This window comes from Triturus cristatus, chromosome 12 (genome assembly GCF_964204655.1).
Source record: "Triturus cristatus chromosome 12, aTriCri1.1, whole genome shotgun sequence".
Lineage (NCBI taxonomy): Eukaryota > Metazoa > Chordata > Amphibia > Caudata > Salamandridae > Triturus > Triturus cristatus.
This window is the reverse complement of record NC_140595.1, coordinates 496,821,989-496,844,097: the sequence shown is the minus strand read 5'-3', so window position 1 is coordinate 496,844,097 and position 22,109 is coordinate 496,821,989. Positions and strand designations below refer to the sequence as shown.

The following is a 22,109-nucleotide window of genomic DNA, read 5'->3' as shown; positions in this document are numbered from 1 at the left end:
GCATGCTATGCTCAAAGGAAGAGCACACATTCAGCTGGTATTTATGAAAACAGCTGTCAGCTTCTCTAGAGCTCTAATTCTGGCTTTATACAGCAGCCCATGCTTCTAATGTTGAAAAGGATGTTTTACACTAGTCTTCAAATTTCTCCTTAATAAGTATTTAGCCATAGTTTAGTCTTTTTGTTACCCATGGGCTCAAGTCATGATGGTAACAGTAGAAAAGGAGAGTAGACAGAGCTCCAAGTGATGAAAAGTCCACTACTCCTGGCATTTTTATAAAACAACATCCCTGGGTTGATTGTCGAAAGACAGTGATAGCAATATTGCCTCATAATGCCTAACTACCAAGTGGTGAAATATTAGTAGGAAATATTCCGAATAATAAAGTGAAGAATAATGTATACTTACTGTCTTCCAGTAAATCAGTTATGTTCAATTCCAAAGAAGGGAAAATCTTGTTGAACATTTTGAAATCTTTCCCAAATCGTGGCATCTGAATTATTAGACAAGAAGGTGCCTATGAAATCCAAAGAGAATATGTATCAATAAAGTCATTTATTATTCATATTTTCTCAGTTCGACGGGTGCCATGCTTTTGTGACCTTGATGAGAAATTTTAAAGTGCCTAAGACATGACTGCTTTACTACAGGTCACCCACAATTAACCAATTGTCTTAAAGTTCAATTGTATTTAATGATACCAGATATTTAATAGATAGGATGGTTTGAGCACTGACGACATGCTCAGTGATTACGAAAGCACTGGTCAGGGGTGGGGGGGGCATTAGAAATTTCGATTTGGGAAAAGGAAGCAGAGGAGGTTGTAGATTCTCTTGCCTGCCTCCCTGGCCACCACTCCACCCCCAGCACCTGCCCAGAAAACTACAAGTTTTATGATGTAATGAAATAGTCATGGCTCTCAAACATCAGAATATTAAAAAGGGAACATCTATAAAGAAAAGTGTAGAATGAAATGAAATTTAGAAGTGACAAGGCAATAACTAAATGGACGCATCAGAGAGAAACATGGAATATCAACTTGCGGCGTTTGTAATGGTCTAAACCCCTAGCAATACAATTAGTTGCACAAAAGATTTTAACTGTATTGTGTTTAAGATATGAAAGGCAAGAAATGCAGCTCCACTCTGCAAAAGGCTCTGCGTTAATCCAGACACCAGTGGCTGAAGAGACTCACCGTGGTGGAAGCAGCACCATTTAACACCATCATCAGATTACAGCTTGCATGGAGGAAGTTTCGAGAAGGGAATAACTACAATCGGCAAAAGCAATAGAAAGCAGTGACACTACACTACAACATACTTACAAGAAGTAACTAGACTATTTGTTTACATCCTGTATTCATGTAAGTTTACATACCGGCACTTTCATGATCACTAACCTCTGCAAATTTCAAGCTGCTGTTTATAAAAGACCACTCAAGCAACTGCTGAATTGTAGGGACTCCGATGTTCTCATTTTTCTCCATGAAGATTTGGTAGAAATAACAATCTTGTACTTTTTGACCTGCTGACCTAAAAAGAAATAATTCCAAATTAATGAATGCGGGTGAACTAGCTTTATCCCCATTTCACTCGTGCTTAACATTAGAAACTCATCTGTGAGTGCCTATTTTGTACCTAGAACCAACCACAATAGTTCATCTAATCCTTATGACGATAAAGAAAATATACTTTTTTAAAAAAAGGCATAAACAAATTAATTTAGCCATCTTTCACTGTGGTTGGGTCCGCAACTTTTAATTTTGTGTTTTGCAAACAAACTTATACACATTGCCGGTGAAATAGTAAGTGAATTAAGCACTCACTGCTCATAACCGTGACTCTCAGCCTTTTAAGGTCAACGACAAAACCAAATCGCGCAATAGCAATCATGTTAGTATGCAGCGTTATGAAAATGCAAAACTGTGGTATAGGGTTCTATATGAATGACAAGTTACTATCGAGCCGACTACACACTTGTGTTTGGGAAACGGCTTTAACAACACGGGCTGAGCCATGAGTGCCGTTTCCCCGCAAGCCGAACCACTCTTGCCTTTTCCACACATATGCCTTAACCATGCACATGCGTGGTTAAAGGCAGTGCGTGGTCTAGATGCTGTAATGGGGGTGAAGGAACAGGAAAGATCAGGAGAGGACATGGTGAGGTAAGTGGGATTGGAGCCGGGTTTTGGGAGAATGGGGGCATTTTTAGGGCTTGGCAGTGGTGGGGGGGCGGAATTGTTTATAGGGCAGGGGCCAGGTTTTAGGGCTTAGGACGGAGGGGGTCAGGGTAGTTTTCAGAGGTAGGGGAAAGCTTTTAGGGCTCAGGGAAGGGGGGGGGGGCTGGGGTAATTTTTAGGGTGTGGGACAGTTTTTAGGGCTTAGTGCGGGGGAAGGAATAGTTTTCAGGGCTGTGGCCAGTTTTAGGCCTCGGGGGTGGGTGGGGGCTGGATTGGGTTAGTGGTCAGTTTTTAGGTCGTAGGGTGGGGGCTGGAGGCGGGGTGGGTTTAGGGCATGGGGCCAATTTTTAGAGCTTAGGGAGGGGTGCGGGGAAAAGGGACCGTTTTCAGGGCTGGGGCAGGGGTGTGATCTTTACCACACATGTCCTTTAACCAAATCATGTTTTTACCATGAAATTGCGTGGTAAAGACGCGGTCATGGTTGAGACCGCGTGGTTCAGGCATGCATTTTTGTGGCATGCATTATACCATCATACAACCATTTATTTCATGGGCAATTTCCCCAGGGGGCTGAAGCCCTTGGAGGCTGGCTTTGAAAGCAGACGGTCACTGTTGCTTTCTCTGCCACTTTCTCCAGCCCCACCACCCATTCTCAGTTAACAGCAGCAGGTATAGGAGGTGCTTTAGTAGATAGATGGGAAGGAGAGAGAGAGCGGGAGGAAGAAAATGCGATGAGAAAGGCAGTAGGGCTGGTTTGAATATTTTACCAGGTCTGCTTTTGGTTCACAATCTATCCCTGGGCACAATTATAATTTTGATCAAGCAAATGGTTTTGTAGCACCTAGTTAAATAACTAGAGTGCATCTGCTCTGGGATCATTCAGACTACGTACAAGTTACTGGCTTGAGTTGGCCATTATTTATCAGGTCATGTTTCCAGAGTATGAAGCCCAAACCAAACAAGGTTCCAAGTTCTGTCCTCTGTCAGGGAAAAGTACATTTTATTTTTTTATGTTGAGTTTTCCTGGATGTCTATACTAGGAAGCCCGAAACTAATCCAGATTCACATGGCCAAGATGTTTATTGATCTAAGCCAGGCAGAAAATCACCACTCTATAGCGACAACCTCAAACTCAACGAGAGGGCAAATGGACAAGCTTCAGGCCAAGCAAAGGACATCTTCACTGAGAAAAGGAGGATGAAAAGTTTTTCTCCACTGAGATGTAAAGACTGGTTTTGGGGCACCAGTCCTGATTACAGGACACTTAACTGTCTTTCACACTGCAAATCAAGGAAATCACAAATAAACAGCATTGTGTGCTCCCATGAACACACTGTTCAAATGAACTCCACTAGTCACTCAGTTAAAATACAACCATATACGTACACACACAAACTCCTCCCTCCACACACTCCCACACCAAGGCAGGCAAAGGGGATCAAGGTGTATAAGGGTTACAGGGACAATCAGTCTGCAATTTCCCCACAGGGGTACAGCTGATAAGGTCTGCACCCCTGGTTTCCAATTATGTTGCCACCACGAATGACCTCAACACTGCATATGAGGGAATTGTTGGCAAACTCACTCAGCTTGGGGGCTCACTTTGAGAAACCACCTTCTGTTGGATTTGAAGCCTCTTGAGTTAACAGGAGGAACAACGATGGGGAAGGCCAGAAAAAAACACACAGGGCAAGCCGTCACAGCATTTCACAGCCATACAGTGGAACATCGCCAAAAACAATGTCCTATTGACTTCCGTTTAAGGTATGGCTGTCGGCTGTGGGATAATGGGCAGTGTAAGCAATATTTTTTAAGCTGGGTAGTCTCAGGGTATTTAAAAAGGGTCTGTCCAAGAGACTTGAACAGGACATGGTATTAATACTGGGACCAGAACAATGACAAGCGGTACAACGGGTTTGTTGAAGCAATTACAGCCTGAAATTGTGCCGTAAACCGGAAGTAATGACAGAGATGAGCCCAACAAGAATTATAAGCAGGTTCCGTGGATCCAGGTTTCAACCTCAAGTTGATCAGAACAGAATCTGACAGCAAGAGGTAGAGCAGCATGAGTATAATCTCACCTCCTGAAAATATGTGGATCCAGTCGCTCTTGGTGAGCAGTTCAGACAATGAAAAGCTTTGCGTTAAAGGGGTTAAATGAAGACAACCCTCAACAGTAATTCTTCCTTTGGGTATGTGGTTGAAACCTTGTGTCAGAATCATCACCTTGATGAATCAGTTAAGCAGGTGAAGTTGGGGTTCATGCACTCCTCGGTCTTTGGGAGCAGCCCTTAAAGCATAGTCCTCTAACCTGCCAGGCCCTACCCAATTGGGTTGTCTCCTGTCTTACATCAATGGATACCCAAGGGCTATCTGACTTTCTTCACAGCTCGCATGCTGCAAAGTACCAAGGTCCAGAGCTCTCCTGCCCTAGCTGCAAGGAGGAAAACTGGAAGCCAAGGCATTACTCTCCACTTTTGTGGTTGTAGCATTCATAGTAGCTGTGATTGTTGGCTGTGTTGCACTATGACACTATCAAATTATCCTCTCTGATTTCAAGGTGTCCCCATGCCTACAAATAACGAACGATACACCATATTTAGATCATACACAATGTAGCAGGGACTGCCCCTAGTTTATTTTACCAGAAAATTTAATGAGTAGTATTGAGAGCCGCTTTATGGAAGGTACAACAGTCCCTATCACTCCTATTCAGTTTAGCCTCTGAACCTATCCCAAAAGATGCCAAGAGGCTGCATGAGGAAGAGTTGGTCATGATAGTGTCAATGTGAATGGTAACTGCTGTGTATTATCAAAAGTACCACAGACTTTTGTATGGTGTGAATACAATGATGGGATAAGTTTCTTCGCCCTTGATGCAACGTTGGTCCAACCTGAGTCAAGACAAGGCCACAGGGTTGGTCCAACCTGAGTCAAGACAAGGCCATGGAGGTGGCACAAGATAAGTGTTTAGTCTGGAAATTGTTCCTGCCTTGAAAGACTGAAAAGCAGTGGTTGACTAGCTCTGCTCTTTGGTGTAATCCCTCTCTCAACAGTGATAGGCAGACCCCACCCCCCCACACGTACACACTAGTACACACACACAAGCAGGAGTCATCAACCTCTCAGGATGACTTGCAACACCAAGCTCTGATGAAAAGGTAAGCTTTGATAATGCAACAGCTGACATTTACTGCACTGTCCAAGTGTGCAGCCAATTGCGTGTGGCAAGAACAAGGCTTTCTCCATGATGTCCTGCAGTTCCCACCTGGTAAATGTTCTCTCATCGGACGGCTAGGCAGGATTAGGCAGTACTTTCCTTGCTGAATCCCACCAGAAGAAATTGTTAGACACCAGTGTGTCTTACTAATGTCAAATAAATCGGGGCACTGAATAGAGTGGCTTGCTTCCACTTTGTCACTGAGAAGCTCATTACCCCCACACAGTATGAGTACATATATTTCAGTGACCGTTCTTTCACAAACTAAAGGCAATCTCCCTTTGCATTTGTGAAAGGGGTACATCAGAGATCAAACTGTTATTACAACATACAGCACAAGAATAGGCTACTGCGAGTTACTTGTGACAGAATGTGCAAGACTTGAATCCAGAACAAAGAAAGATAATTTGCCCAAAAAGAAGACAGGAAGGAAAAGAGAAATGAAAAACAACTAGAACTGGAAGAGTGGTCCCAAGACAGAGTTGGTGGGCACTGGAGAAGCAGGTAAGTAAAAAGGGACGCAGCAAGGATTCACACCTGCATGAGTGGGAGCAATGTAGCCACGTCCTGTGTGCATACATATACGTGGTAGCAACCATGAAACTCTTTCGTCATAAACTTGAAAATTTGCTTCCAGTTCTTCCACAAAGTGGAAGGGTATACATAGTTTGGTTATATGGGAAAGCTAGGATGTAGGAATAGGGTATGTTAAACAATCAGTTTGAAATAAGCTACCAGCCAACTTATTTCTAATTTGTTTCTGGAGGGAAAATATTAGCTTTATGTGTTAAACCACAGCATTTAAATTCCATTGCAACAATATTGTAGACATTCTCTGTTACTCTCAAATTAGTATTGTTCTATTTACAATTAATCTGAATTTAATTAGTTGAAAATGTTTATTTTACACTGACAGAGCAATAAGTTTAAAGTCGCAATTAATGTGAACTAGTATCCTTTCAATTTTTTTCTCTTGTTAAAAGAAGGGGAAATCACTATGCCCTGCAACATTACCAACCACCCATGACGCTAATCTATCAATCTTTCACTACCACTTCTCCCTCCATTACTACTACATTACTTAACTTTAAACAAGACATTCATCAAAGGTATTGCCCCACTCAACCTAATTAGTTCGATTAATTACCTGAGATTGACTATATGCTGATCTGTAGCAGAATAATCTTTTGTGAATGTTATAAGAGTCTTCTTACAACAATAAAAGGGTTCACTAATGTGTAAACAACATCACTTCATTGTTGTCTACACAATGTGGTTTGCATTCAGGCCGACATGCACGTTCCTTTAACAAAATGTTTAGTTCTCAACAATTTTATCTGTCTAATATCATGAAACAAAAATCGCATCCACAAATGACAAAGATAGCACACTGCAGCATCCAACATATTTTAAGTTCAATAATAAAAGTAGAGAGATTACCTTATTCGCAAAAGAGGATCCACTCTTAAAATATGATGAAACAATATGTTCAAAAATTCTTCTGGATCTAAACATGAACACAAAAAGAATTATTAACGTTTAAATGGGAAATGATTGTTTGAGTAATTTCTTATTGCAGCCTGAACCAGCCCCCTACACTTTCCCTATTGCCCCTATAGCAGAAAGAAAGACATGAAACAAACAGGACATATATACTAGTTTTCTGAGGAGTCCTTATTACTAAAGTGAGCTTGTACATATCCACATGATAAAGGGTTTAGGACTATAACAAAAGGAATATCCATCACTATCCTATCAGCCACTAACCTTTTCTTTAACAAAACGGATGACTAGGTTGTTAGCAAATATTGAGCAAGTAAGAAAAAACGAAATAGTTTCTTACCTGTAGGTTTAGTTTTGCAGGTTGAAGAAGTTAATGGATTCACATAACGTGCATTATTCTACCATCTAGGGGTTATGTATGGAAGTCTACTGTTTTTTGCAGTCCTCCTTTTCTTTCTTTCTTTCATTTTCGGTTTTCAGCATCGAGGAACCCACCATGTGGTGTCCTATTCAGCCTCCTCTGATGTCATACGCCTCGGGGAAGTTCCTCCCATCTTCAAGGGGAGGTAGGCGGGTCGCCTGTTTATCCAGAAAATTCTTCAAGCACCAAAGTGTGCAGACAGGTAAGAAGCTATTTTGTTTTGCAGCATAAATCTTTTCTGGATTCACATGCTGTGCACTGATTTTGTAGTGGTTTGTTTAACTTGTGAAGGGTGGGATGTGGAGGAGTTTGAATATGTAAACAGGTGTTTTAATACTTTTTGCCCCACTTGAGCTTCCTTCTTCATTTGAATAGCTGTACAATAATGTTTCATAAAGGTGTGCACTGATGACTAAGTTGCTGCTGTGCAAATGGCTTGCAAAGGTATATTTGCTAGAAAGGCTATTGTTGCTCCTTTCCTGCTTGTAGAGTGTGGCTTAGGTTTGGAATTTAACTATACCCCTGCATTTGAGTGACACAGTTGTATTGTTTTTAGATCAATTTAGAGATTGTACCCTTTTCCCTATGTGGTTGTTTGTAAATAACTGATTTGTCTTATTACTTGCTTTTGTTTTTCCATATAGTACATGATCGCTCTTCTTGCGTCCAGTGTATGTAAAAGCCCTTTTCGCTCGATCTTAGGTTCCGGGGAAAAAAACTTGCCATTTGAATTGACTGATTTATGTGGAAATGTGAAATGACTTAGGGTAGAAATTGAGGTTCTGTCCTCATGGCAATTCTGTCCTTGTGGATTTGCAAGTATGGCTCTTTGAGTGTAAGTGCCTGCAGTTCACTCATCCTGCGAAGAAATGTCATTGTAACCAGGAATGCTGTTTTCAGGGTGAGCATCTTTAGCTAGGCCTTGTGTAACAGCTCAAAAGTTTTTCTCAATAGCTGTGATACCAAGTTTAATTCTATGTATGTGCTGGCAAGCGTTTAGGTGGTGCTATCCTTTTTGCTCCCTCTAGGAACCTTTTTATTACAGGTGTTCTTAAGAAATTTGTTCCTATATTATCTCTTGTGTAGGCTACTACTGCTGCTAATTGTACCTTTAATGAAGAATACTGATATGCTGTACTGCTTCCTTCTCCTTCTAAAAACCTCTGACCTTGAGTGCCCATATGCACCCCCCAACCCATATGTGAGGTGACTGTGGTAATGGTTACTGTAGGAGTTGGTTGTAAAAAATGGCTTTCGCAGTTAAATGTGATCTGTATCACCACGCCATTTCCTCCTGGACTCTCTGCGTGACAACCATTAGATCTTCCCAACTCCCAGTGGTTTAAGACCATTGGCTTTGTACCCATTTTTGGATCAGTTTCATATGTAGCTTCGCATGTGAAATGAGCGAAATGCATGAGGCCATCTTCCCCAGTGTTTTCTCCATAGTCCTTGCTGTCAGAGACTGTCCCTTGCGGTAGAGGCAAGTTAGCTGAATTATGGAGGCTATTCTCTTCTTGCAAGAGCAAGCCTTTCCCTCGGTTGTGTTTATTCTTGCTCCTGCAAAGGTTTTCCATGTTCTGGTAACGTTGAGGATTTTTCCAAGTTTATTGAAAAGCCAATTCTGTGTACCATTGCTAACACACTCTGTGTGTCCTTTTGAAATTTGCTGAAAGAGTTTTCTCTTATTAACCGATCGTCTAAGTAAGGATATATGTGTATCACTTGTCTTCTTAAGTTTGCTGCCACTGCTATTAAGCACTTTGTAAACACCCTTGGTGCAGACTTTATCCCGAAGGCTAGTACCTTGAATTGAAAGGGTGTGTTTTGGACTACAAAGCGCCAGTATTTCTTGTGTCTGTGATTCACTGGAATGTGCAAGTGAGCATATGTTAGGTCTATAGTTGCCATGTTATCTACCTTTTGTAACTGTGAGATGACTTCTTGCAGTGTTGTCATCTTGAATTTTTGAGTCTTTTTGAACTTGTTTATGAAACGGAGGTCAAGTATTGGACATAGAGTTCAGTCCTGTTTTGGAATTGGGAAATATTTTGAGTAATTTCCTTGACTGATCTCTTTCTTGGGCACCCTTTCTAGTGTCCTCTTTCCCAGCAATTGCTCTACTTCTTTGACTAGACTTCTACTTCTTTTGAATGGACCATTTCCACTGGTCCTTTTACCGGCTGTGTTTTTTCAGTTTTATACACTTTCCAAAATGTATGATGTTTAGTATCCAATTGTCTGATGTCAGTGTCCTCCACTCCTGAAGGCAGTTCTTTATTCTGCCTCGCACTGATGTTGTGTGTCAGAGGGTTTGATGACTTGATAAGCCACTTCCAAGAGGAGGCTGCTCCTCCTCTGTGTGGCTGAGCTCTTCTTCATGCACGTCCCCAAAAAGGCTGGCGTCCTTGTGTCTGGTACTGCCAATGCTGTGAAGGTGTCTGACCTTGGCTTGTGCTCTGCAAACTTTGATGAGAAGTTGGTCCAGAGAGATGTCCTCTTCCTGCTGGCCTTTGAACAGGTACTGTGTTTCTCTCCATAGGCTTCCTTTGATTGCAAAGCTCCCATTGAATTCAAAGTTTAGTTGTCTTTCTTCAACTGCTGAAGGGTTTAATCAACTGCGCTACCGAACAGGTACTCCCCACTGAATGGTGCATTAAGGATGTTTGCCTGATGTTCTGGCTTGAACCTAGATATTCTTAAGAATGCAGGCCGTCTTAAGTGTTGTTCCAGCCATCATTTCTCGGCTTGCAGTGTCAGCTGAATCTAGTGCTGATCTGAGGCATGCATTTGCAATGTTTTTCCCCCTCTTTTGCGGTACTATTCAGGCAGGTGCTTCATTAGCTCTGCCATCTCATGCCAGTGTTGGTATGAATATCTATTGAGGTGAGTGTTAAAGTTGGCTATTCTACACTGGGTAGCCGCCCCTCTCTCAAGTTTTCTGCCCACCGAATACATTTTCTTGCTAACCTTTATCTGGTCGTGGTCCCAATATTGTTGGGATTTTTGCCCCCTTCCTGGCTGAAGCTGCAATAACTGAGTCATCTGGGACTGTTCCTCTTTTTTACAGAGGATCCTTCCAAGAATGCTTGTATTTTTTCTCTACCCTTGGTGGGATAGCTTTGCAGACTGCAGGTTCCCTGAAGGCCTCTCTCCTTTGATCCAGAATGCTGGGCAACAGTGGCAAGAACTGCTTCTTGTTTTGAGAAGGCTGAAGTATTTCAAGGAGGAAGCAAGATTGTGATTTCTCCTCCTCTAATTGAACTCCATATTTATCTGACACCCTTTTAAATAGCTGACCATACATTATAATGTCATCCAGAGGTGAGGGCCGCGGCAGATATGTGTCAATTCCATCTTCTGGGGAATCTGACTCGATGTCTTGCCACTGGGTTTCCACATACTCCGATTTCTCAGAGACCCATGTCCACTGTATCGGACCCCTCTACCTCGAGGAAGAATTGAAGTTCTTCCTCCTCCTGTGGCTCTGGTGTCTCAGGGGTGGGGAGGGGGGTCTAAATCTTTGACTTTCTTCTCTGCCTGTTCTATGGGCATCAAGGGCTTTTGTGGGATTATAAATTCCTGAAGGAATGCATCGAAATCTTTTTTCTTTTGCAGAAGTGCAGCCCTTTCTGCTTCAAGATGTCTCTTCTTGCTCTTGATTTTGGCGGGTTGTTCCTCAAGGTCGAGCATCGATGAAGATTTACTTTTCAACATCGAAGTATCCTTCGACGAAGTTTAGCTCAATGCCTTTTTTGTTGTTGCGTGATTTTTGTCTACGTAAAAACGTCTTGACTTCGATCGTTTTTCGACTTTGTTGTCTTTTTGGGTTGTTGTCTACCTGCGATGTCCCTGGTGTGGGACCAGAGGGGTTCTTTTTGTGTCTCCTGGACTTTGGTCAGCGATTTTCTCAGCGCTGAAGTAGCTTTTGGTGTTCTAGAGTCTGTACTTTTAGACTCTCCCCTTGAGGGTTTTTTCGGGGTTACCAGAGTATTCTGTTCTTTCGACTTCCGATGTTACCTCTAGACATTGATGATTCACATCTCTGCATTCAAGCCTTCTCCTTCTGTCTCTCTGGCAAGGTTTCCTTCATTGTCACTTGACAAAACCAGGTCTTTAAGCAATTGAGTCTTTTTCAGCCCAGGCATGGAATTGTGTGTCTGCCTCGGTCGGTCTCTTGCCCTCAGCGTCTTTGGCTTGAAATCTGTACAGGCCTGGCACTCGTCCCTCTTGTGGTTGATCAGGATGCAAAGTTTACACAGCAGTTGGCTGTTCTTCTGTGCGAATATGTGGTGGCACTTAGGGCAGAATTGGAAAGGTGTGCCTTCCATCACGCGGAAAATGCCCCCCCCTGTCCGACATTCTCAGATATGACCTTGATATGTGGTTAACATGGTTTTCCCTGGTAGCTTCTCTGTTAACTTCTTCGATGTATTCTCAATTAACTTTATTTCAAACTTCTTTTTTTTTGAAGATTGGAGAGCCATCAGCGATGCTTCCAGATCCAATGGTGGAAAGAAACGAACCTGAAGATGTAAACCACGCATCGGACCTTCCGGGGAGGGTGCATGGCGTCAGAGGAGGTTGGATAGGACACCAAATGGCGGGTTAGTCGATGATAAAAATAGAATAAAAAGGAAGACTAAAAAAACACAGGAGAATTCCAAGAACAGATGCTTAGTGGGTAAGTAACATAATCTGTTTGAGGCATGTGTGCTGTAGATACACATGCTCTGCATAGACTATATAGCAGTATTCGCCCAAAGCGGTGGCTAACCAGTAGGTGTTGCAGTTGTTTGAAAAAGTGTCTTTAGCACTGCATGCCCTACATTAGCTTGTTGATGTGCTAACACATCCACACAATAGTGCTTGGTAAATGTGTGTGGTGTGGACCATGTTACTGCCTTACAAATGTCAGCTATAGGAATGTTACCTAAAAAGGCCATAGATGCTCCTAGTTTACTAGTGGATTGTGCTCTAGGGGGGTGTCAAGTTCTTTTAGCTTTAGCATAGCAAGTTTTAATGCATTTAACAATCCATCTTGAAATGCCAGATTTAGAAATAGTATTGCCTTAGTGAGGTGTAGCAAATGCAACAAAAAGTTGTTTTGTTTTACGAAAATCTTTTGTGCTTTCAATATAGCACAACGACGCTCTTCTGACATCAAGTATGTGAAGAGCTCTTTCTGCTACCGAATCAGGTTGAGGGAAGAACACAGGTAACTCAACTGACTGGTTATTATGAAAAGAAGAAACCACTTTTGAAAGGATTTTGGGTTGGTCCGAAGAACTACTCTATCTTTATGAAGCTGAAAGAAGGATTCGTCTAAGGTTATTGCTTGTAGCTCACGAACTCTCCTTAATAAAGTGATAGCAATGAGGAAGGCAACCTTACATTAAAGAAACTGTAATGCACAATTGTGTAATGGCTCAAAAGGTGGACCCATGAGTCTAGTAAGCCCAATGTTCAGATTCCAAACTGGTGCAGGAGGTACTCTGGGTGGCATTATTCTTTTAAGGCCCTCCGTAAAGGCTTTAATGACTGGAACCTTGAACAAAGATAAATGTTGTCTGTTTTGCAAATATGCGGCAACTGCCACAACAAGGTGCAATTGAATGGATATGTAGGCTAGACTAGCACGCTGTAGATGCAAAAGGTAACAAAGAATATTTTAGATAGAAGCATCTAGCGGATCAATATTATTGCTGTTACAATATACAACAAATCTTTTCCATTTTGCTGCATAACATGCTCTGGTGGTAGGCTTTCTTGCTTCTTTAAGAACTGTCATACAGTCTGGTGGCAAATTTAATTATACAAACTCTATGACTTCAGGAGCCAAATCGCTAGATTGAGCTCCTTGGGGTTTGGGTGTCTGATTTCTTCATGGTTCTGAGCGAAGAGTGGAACTGAGATGCAGCTCTTGATGTGGAACCACTGGTAGTTACAAGAGTGTGGTGAACCACGGTTGATGGGCCCATGTGGGAGTCACTAAAATCAGTGTGAGGGATGCTTGCCTGAGCTTCCGAACCAGAAATGGAAGGACAGGGAGAGGGGGAAAAGCGTAGGCAAATATCCCTGACCAATTCGTCAATAGGGCATTGCCTTTGGATAGAGGGTGTGGGAACCTAGAGGCGACGTTTGGGCATTGTGAGTTGTCCACTGTGGCGAACACATCTATTTGTGGAAATCCCCATTGTTGAACGTATGGAAGGAGAACTTGAGGGATGAAGTTCACACTCATGTATTTGTTGCCGCATCCTGCTGAGGAGGTCGGCAATTTGATGGTTTACTCCTGGGAGGTGCTCTGCCAGAAGATGAATTCTGTGATGGACTGCCCAACACCAAATGTGAGAGAGGCGTGACAGTAGCAGAGAGTGTATGTCTACCGTTTTTGTACATAGCTGTCATATTGTCCGTGGTGACTAAGACAATTTACCCTATGAGGTGAGACTGAAAAGCTTTCAATGCTAGATAAACAGCAAGAAGCTCTAGATAGTTGATGTGAAGATTTTTCTGCTTGTTGTACCATAGTCCCCGAATTGTCAAATTGTGGAGATGGGCACCCCAACCTTTGAGAGATGCTTCTGCTGTTGGCACGATCTGTGGAACAGGGTTGAGGAAGGGCCACCCTTTTGATAAGTTTTGTGTGTTCCACTACTGCTGGGAGTGATGGGTGCAGCTGTCTACCAACACTAGATATGTTAATTGACCCTGAGACTGATTCCACTGATATGCTAAGCATTCTTGCTGGGGACACATGTAACCTTGCATGAGGCACTACTGCAATGCATTATGCCATCATTCCTAACAGTTGCATGAAAGTCCTGACTGCTAAGTATTGGTTGGTCTGAAACTGTAGTAACAGAGTTGGAATATTTTGAATTCTGGCTGCATTGGGAGAGGCTGGAGCTGTGTGAGCGTTTAGAGTTGCTTCCAGATAGGACTGCATCTGTGAAGGCTGAAGATGAGACTTTTCCGTATTGACCGTAAAACCCAATTGGTGGAGTAGGTCTAATGTAGTCTAGAGTGTGTTGTAAACACTATTGGTGTGTGCTGGCTTTGACGAGTCAATCATCTAAGTATGTGAAGACATGAATCTGTTGTCTTCTGAGATGTGCTGCCACTACTGCTAGATATTTCGTGAACACTCTGGGAGCAGTAGTTACTCCAAATGGGAGTACGTTGAACTGATAGTGTTTTCCTGCTATCACAAATCTGAGATATTTGCGATGTGCTGGGTGAACCGGAATGTCAAAGTACGCATCTTTTAAGTTTAGTGTGGACATAAAATCGCCTTGTTTCAGAAGTGGAAACACTTGTTAAAGCGTAACCATATGGAAACGTTCTGACAGTATGTACAGGTTTAAGATCCTACGGTCCAAAGTTGGCAGTAAGGAGCCATCCTTTTTGGGGATTAGAAAGTACAGAGTAAACCCCTGAACCTTGGTGCTGTAATGGAACTGGTTCTATGGCTCCCTCCCTTGTTAAAAGAGCTTGTACCTCTTGTTTGAGGAGCTGTAGGTGCTCGGATGGGAGCTTGTGAGTATGAGGTGGAAAATTGGGAGGATTGCTGGTGAGCTCCAGGCAATAACCATGTCTGATAATGTCTAGTCCCCATTTGTCTGATGTTATGGACTGCCAAATGGGGAGAAATCGTTGAAGTCTTCCCCGGACAGGTGTTAAATGATCGTGGAAAATGTAGGCATGTCAATACTTACTGGGAGAAGGGGAGTTACGCGTTGGCTTACTCTTACCCCTACCCTTACAATGTTTCCTCAGAACCCGCCCCTACAGAAGTCTCCTGAGGGAGAGGGTTGTGTGTTTGACTAATAGGAGGAAGCATTATGGTCTAAGGATGTACTTTTGGACCCTCCCCTATAAAATGAGTGGCAAAAGGAGTCTCTGTTTGATGGGTACTGAAGCGCTCCCATGAACTTCACCACCTCTGTGTCCTTCTTTATCTTTTCTAAGGCCTCATCTACTTGAGGTCCGAAGAGATGTTGCTTGTCAAAAGGGGTATTTAACATAGACTGCTGGACCTCTGGTTTAAAACCTGAAATTCTAAGCAAAGCATGTCGACGTAGGAGAATGCTGGTGGTAACTCGCCTCGCTGCATCTAAAGCACAACTAATGGAGGAATTAGAAGTGAACTTGCCTTCTCGAACTAACTCTTGTGCTTTATTTTTGTACTTTCCTGGGAGGTGTTAAAGGAGGCCTTCCATCTCGTCCCAGTGTGCCCTGTCATACCTAGCTAGTAGGCCCTGCATGTTGGCAATGCACTACTGGTTAGCGGCTTGATCAGCTACCATTTTACCAGATGTGTTGATCCATTTAGACTCTTTGTCAGGGGGAGGTGCATCTGCAGAGGCCTGGGAGTATGCTCTTTTACAATCATTAGAGACTACTAGTGAGTCTAAGGGTAGCTGTCCTTTAATAAAAATAGGGTCAGATGGTGGGGATTTGCATTTTTTGTCAACCTTACACTGAGGAGAAGTATATCCATAGGCATTTTTATCCTAACACATATAACATGTATTTTTGGATTATTGTTTGTTTTGCCTAGGGAGGGAATTAACATTGCTATTCTGCCCTGAAGATAGCCATGGACCCCTAGGGCCGTGTATTGGCTGAAACATGTTGGCAAGTATTCTAAGGTCTTAGGATCATCATATCCTTGGGACACCCTTTTTCTGTTTTTAATAACTACCACTACTCCATATTAAAGAGATACTGGGAGTTGTTGCTGGTTTTTTAATCTTTAACCACCCAGGCCTTTTCTCTTAAGTGCTCCCTGAAACACGGTTGAGCCCACCCTGGCCTTTAGGAGCCAGGGTGAACCCGATGATGAAGCATGACACTAATAGAGTATGTGAGGGTTATTATAAAAAAGACATACTACTCCCAATAGTGGTAGTAGCAATTTACTGAGTTCCCCTTTTGAGAGAGAATTGTGCTTCTATTTCCCCTATCTACTTCTGTTAGGGTTGGATACCTTTTTGTTTAACTAAAAATTGTTTGGGAGAATGTATCCTTCCCTGGAGGGTCTTTACGTATTATTGATCTGATATATAAACATTACCTCTCAACCCTTGTGTGGCATTGTCCCACTTTTGTATACACTCCTTAAATATCTCATCTGCATGTCTAATCATTCCTTTTAACATGTGTAGATTCTGACTAGACTTGTGTGAAGAGCCTAGTCTCTTGAATAAAAAGTCTTCATCTAAAGACTCTTTATGTAGTGTAACTCCATGATAAGCTGCTGCCTTTGAAATGTGCTCTTAATAAGCTACATCATCATCTGGGGGTGATGGCTTTGCAGGTTATAAATCTGGTTCATTATCCATGGGTGAATCAATATTACAGTCATCCCATGGATCTGTTGGTAAATGACCAAATCAGGCTGTGTATGAGAAGACCCTGAGGTGTTATGTGTAGTAGATCTGAGCCTGACAGTTGTGGTAATGGCGAAGATGGTGGCGGTGGAGAGGTCGGCAAAGTAGGCTGAATGGGACTTGTAGCCATGTCCTTCTTGAGAGGAATCTTATAACCAGTGTCCTCTGAAATTACTTTCCTGTTGGAAGGTGTTTCGTGGAAGAGGTGTGGCGCAGCGGCCAGGGCGTCTGACTCCGGAACCCGGGGGCTCACGGTTCGATCTCCGGGACCGGAGGCAGATTAGCACAGCACCATGTGACTCTGGGCAATAGCTTGCTTAATCTTCCCGAGGGCCCCCAGCGCCTTGACACCTTCGGGTAATTGTTCGCGCTTTACAAATACTGGACATTTACATTTACCTAAAAATGCGTCCAGTATCTGGATTAATTTATATCTTCCTCTGTTTAGGATCTAATCTTTCTTTCATAAATTCTAAGATTGACTCCGGGAACTTTAGAAGATCTTCTTTCGATTTCAGCGTCAAAAGTTTTGATGCCGAACCGGGTTTGTCCTTTTTGTGCTTCGAAGCGGAAAGTTTCATTTCCTAAACAGACTTGTGTTTCAAAGCGGAAGATTTCGGTTCAGAAACAGACTTGTCTTTTGGAGTGGAATGTTTCGGATCCGAAGACGATCTGTCTCGACTCGATCCCAAGCCTGAAGGATTGACTGCTTATTTCTGTGCCGGGCCAGAGGGCAGGCGTCAGAAACATTGTCTTGGTGTTGACCTAAGCCCGAAGGCAGGGGTGGTGCTGAAGCCTTATGTTTGGTGGCAGAGAGCTTATGGGGTAAGGGGGCTTTAGTACTCATGGTACCCTGTCCCGGTGGAACGTCCTCGGACTCCAGTTTGATTTCCAGCTCGGAATCCGATTCTGGGACAGAGAAGGCCCCTTCTTCTTCCGCTGCTGTCGCTTCTTCATGTTCGGATTCCTCCCCAAAGATATCCAGAGTATGTTGGGTGCTTTGACGCTGCATTTCACGTCATCAAGCCCGACGATCCCAAAGAGTCTTTTTCGTTCTGAACGACCGACAAGCCTCACAATCCTATTCCTTGAGCTCCAGTGAGAGGCACAAGTTGAAGACTTTATGTAGGACGATGCAAGGCTACTTGGAGTGGCATCGAGGACAAAATTAAAATGGAGTCAGTTCCATCAGCAGAAGGCTGGACCGACGCGGCTAAGCCCGAAGGCCGCCCACAATGTTTTCGACTGCAGATTGTGTTTTCCCAACGAATATATACGCAGAGGATAGGAAAACGAGTACAATAACAATACCATCAAGGGTACTGTGGATTGTGCACCGAGGGGAACCGGAAGGGCGGCTTCTAACCGGAGCGCAGCAAAGCACGTGCGAACCTGATGGCGGAAAGAAAACAATCTAACAATGAAGTCGATGCCCATTCGCACTATCACTAAAAGGAGGAGTCCCCTTACCTTGTGACTGGGAAAAACTTCTTCAAAGAAAAACAACTTGCAAACATCCGGACCCAACACTATTTGGCAGGAGTATGCAAAGCATGTGTATCTACAGCACACATCTCAAACTGTTATTTTCTCATTCGCCCATTGTTCCAAACCTGGAGATTATTACTTGGCTGTCCAGATTCATTGCCCAACTAAATGGTTTGCTAAGGACACATCCTAGGAGAAGACACTAATCAAGAATTGTGTTTGGCCAACATCTATGAAATACCTTTACACCAGAAGTACAGGGTGGTGTCCTTCCTCCCAGTTCTGTGGGAGTAGTTCACCACTGGGGCAAGAGGAGACTACAGAGCATTGGGACATCAGTGGCATACATTCTGATGGCCTCCTGTGGGAGTTATCACTCTCTGCTGGGATCACTTGTGGGACAAATATACCCTTGTGGAAAGGGGCAGGCCTCATACACATAAGTGGCTTGTGTGACTCTTGCACTTGGCTACAGTGAGAGAAAACGTTGGGATCCTTGGATGACACATTCTGCTGGTAGTCTGGTACCTGAGAACCAGTTTCACACGAAATGCTGCAAACACTACTGGAGTAGTGTCAGAAAGCAACTACATTCCTTCGTCAAGCAATCATGATACAATGATGCAAACCAGAGCACCTGAGGAATACATCTAGCCAGGGAACAGAAGGGGGGGGGGGGGGGGGGGGGGGGAGAGGATAGTGGCATACATCACAAATTATTTCCGGCAATGATAATTTCAAACATATTCTGTTTAATCACTCACATTGCAGTGACCGGGTGCAGGTAAATCTGCATAAAATCCATTGACTGACACTAGACGTGTGTTGCTTGGTTGGATCAGAACATTGTGTGGTCATACCAGAAAATAGGATGATTCTGGAGGCAGGTCACAAACAGGCTTTGTTGAGAAGAATTTTTAACAAAAGTTTCAAAATGGTAGTTTAATCTTTTGATGGAGAGAGTATGCGGGTAGGAATACAACCACTAAGGAGTTGTATAATGGACAGATTCTGCTTTCTTTGAAGTGTATGTAAAATATTGCTTCATGCCAGCCTCTAGGTTGTAATTCAGTAGATTATGTAAAACAAAGTTGAATTAGAATTAGCCTGTATTATTAACATTGTGTTTTCCATGGAGCACCCGTTTTGGCATGCTCAGTAATAATTTGTGAACTTTTCAAAGAATGTAGCAAGTGATATAAATAACAATAAATAGTATATATGATTGGGACAAAGTCAGAGGTAATTTGTACACCATTACCTAAACAACTCACCATTAGATACATTTTATTTTAATCTTCACAAAGATGCTCACATTGACATGAGTTTATCTTTCTTAAATGTGTGCTGTGCCTCACAAATTAATTAACAGGTAGTGTGCCCACATTTACAGAAATAATCTATAGTAACTATTTCACAAAATGACTATAATCATTAATTATTACAATTGTGTCAGAACTATGTTCTTGGCAGCCACCACAGATCAACCTGCTTAGCTTTAGAAACCACCAAAAGACATGGCTGTTTCCTGCTGTTCATTAACTAGGTCCTTCTTCTTCAGTTGCTTTGGGACTCTGTTTCTAGATACAGCGCCAAGACGACTTTTTGGGCATATGCACACTCTACAAAATGTATTAACCTAACAGGGCGAAACACGGGTTGGCTGTATATCATACAAAATTGACTACCAACTATACAAGAATAAAGACAATCTTCTCTCTCTCTTGTTGTACCTGTATTTGCTCTATGTCAATAACACTAAAACCTGTGTAATATGGAGAAACATGTACAGGCTGATTGTACCATTTCCAAACATCTGTTAAACATTATTAACCTTTAATGGGCACAGAGTACTCACCCACTATTTTGGAAATGTGTGAACCCATTCTGGTTTGATTGGCCACAGGAAGTTCTATAGATTCTAGCGCCCCCCCACCCTCCCCCCTACTAATACTGGCTTGATTGGGTAATCATGACCTTGAGCTTTCCCTAGAGGCCTGTTTCCACAACAAAAGGGTTGGGCTTGGGAGAAAGAATGGACTAGTGGGTTGGGGTTTGATATTTGGCTTATGAGTGTCTACAAATTATATTTAACCTGCGATTTAGACTCTTATTCAATAATTCGTTTTTTGTACCGAAAATAAATAAGAATTGTTGAAAAAACGATGTTGGAAGGGACAACAGTACTTAATACACAAAGCTTTGAAAGCCTTGAAAGTCACATGTAAAACATAACTTTTACTTTAACTATAACCCAACCATGTACTATGTATAATATAACACATGACTCCAAAACATACTATGACATAAATTACATCAAGAGCGATCTCACTGATACTGCTAATTGTGGCAACTGAAATCACACTTTTAAACGGAAAATATATTAAACATCATTGTACAAAGCAAAGCATAAAATGATACAGTGCCATGCAAGGGCAACTAAATGGCAGAGCGTGGCACATAGTACATCAACAAACGTCTGCACCCGGTCTTAAAAGTTACACATTTTACATGTGGGCATAATGATTGCCTATGTATTTGGATCCATCACATGTTTACATATGCACTCCCCTGTTCAAATATTATGGCGGTGCTGGGGGTTAAGGTTACACTGATGTCTTAAAGGTGAATTTCCATGTTTTTAGTTGTGTACATTTTATTTGTATGCACTTTTATGGTCCACGATGACCGAAATAAAGTCTTTTGGAATGGAATTTCCTTGCTTTTTAGGTTCCCTGTAATGGATACTATGCCTTGAGTCACCCTTATCTATTGTTGTTTTCCAGGAACTTTTATAAACAAATAACATAAAACGAGGCTTACTTCTGTGTATCAATATTTGCTACAAGTGGATTCAACAATCCACATTCCGTTGAAAAAGGAAATGAGAGTACTCTAATATCTAGAAATACACTGCCACTTTATTTGGTTTACTTGATTACAATATGTTCATATAGTCACCTTTTTCTTCAGATGTGAATCCTGATGCAGCCTCCACTTTCTCTAGGATTTTTCTTAGCTTCATGATTTTTGTAGCACAGACATATCCATATCTAAAGAGCAAGACATATTTCTCTGAGAATTTTATATTTTAAATCACTGCATGCAACATTATTCACAGAGGTTGAAGTTTTCCTCACTGCGTGCAAAACATTTTTCTACAACACATTGATATAAAATTTTATACACAGTAAAAACAATAGTGGCAAAGAGACATTACGAACGGATGATTAATCTTTGCAACCTGTTCAAAAAACAGGTTCTGAATTTGTATCACTCATTCCCTTTCCCAACTCCCTAACACCAGTCCATATTTTGAGTACAAATCATGTGCTAAATCCGGTTTGTAAAACATGGTTATTCTGACATGTAACCCTGAACCACAATTTTGCAAGGTGCTCTATGATGACTGGTGATATATGGAGACCACGGGCAGCTTTCAAGAAGAGCAATGAGCAATGAGACTGCAACGTTACTGTGCAGGATTAAGACAGCCCTGCATTGCTCTACCCAATAGTATGATTATTTATATAAAGCTTCTCCTGTCAACATTTTAGAGCTATTGCAAGTTACCAAGCAGTTCTGTGGCTTTATGGTGGAACAAGGCCGAGTTCCTTTATAAGGTCATGGAATTCCAAGTTGACTTACCTTTCATCTTAGCTGCTCGCACTGAAAGTAGGCATTATGACAACTCAACTGTAAGACGTTATAACGGTTGAGCAGGTTTATAGTCAATTTGCATGTGACCATATGTTGGACTTGGCCCTTTTTTCATTCCTAAACTTTTTGCCTTTCTCCTAGCCTTTTTTCTGACATGGTGTTGGTGGTTTTGGGACTCTGGGAACTTTAGCGCTGCTGTCCAGTGTAAAGAGTGTGTGCTCTCTGTGTAAATATGGTAAG

At 42.3% G+C, this 22,109-nt stretch overlaps 1 protein-coding gene across 12 annotated transcripts in view; it reads right to left on the bottom strand.

Annotated features, from left to right (window-relative positions):
- CYLD (CYLD lysine 63 deubiquitinase) overlaps nucleotides 1-22,109 on the bottom strand; it is a 434,005-nt gene that overhangs the window by 74,718 nt on the left and 337,178 nt on the right. For all 12 annotated transcript variants that reach the window (XM_085638705.1, XM_085638699.1, XM_085638698.1 and 9 more), the window contains 4 exons: nucleotides 21,171-21,262; nucleotides 6,840-6,906; nucleotides 1,400-1,532; nucleotides 409-517 (listed from right to left, as the gene is read on the bottom strand). In XM_085638705.1, coding sequence (XP_085494831.1) covers nucleotides 409-517; nucleotides 1,400-1,532; nucleotides 6,840-6,906; nucleotides 21,171-21,262 — 401 coding nt within the window. The remainder of the gene's footprint in view (nucleotides 1-408; nucleotides 518-1,399; nucleotides 1,533-6,839; nucleotides 6,907-21,170; nucleotides 21,263-22,109) is intronic.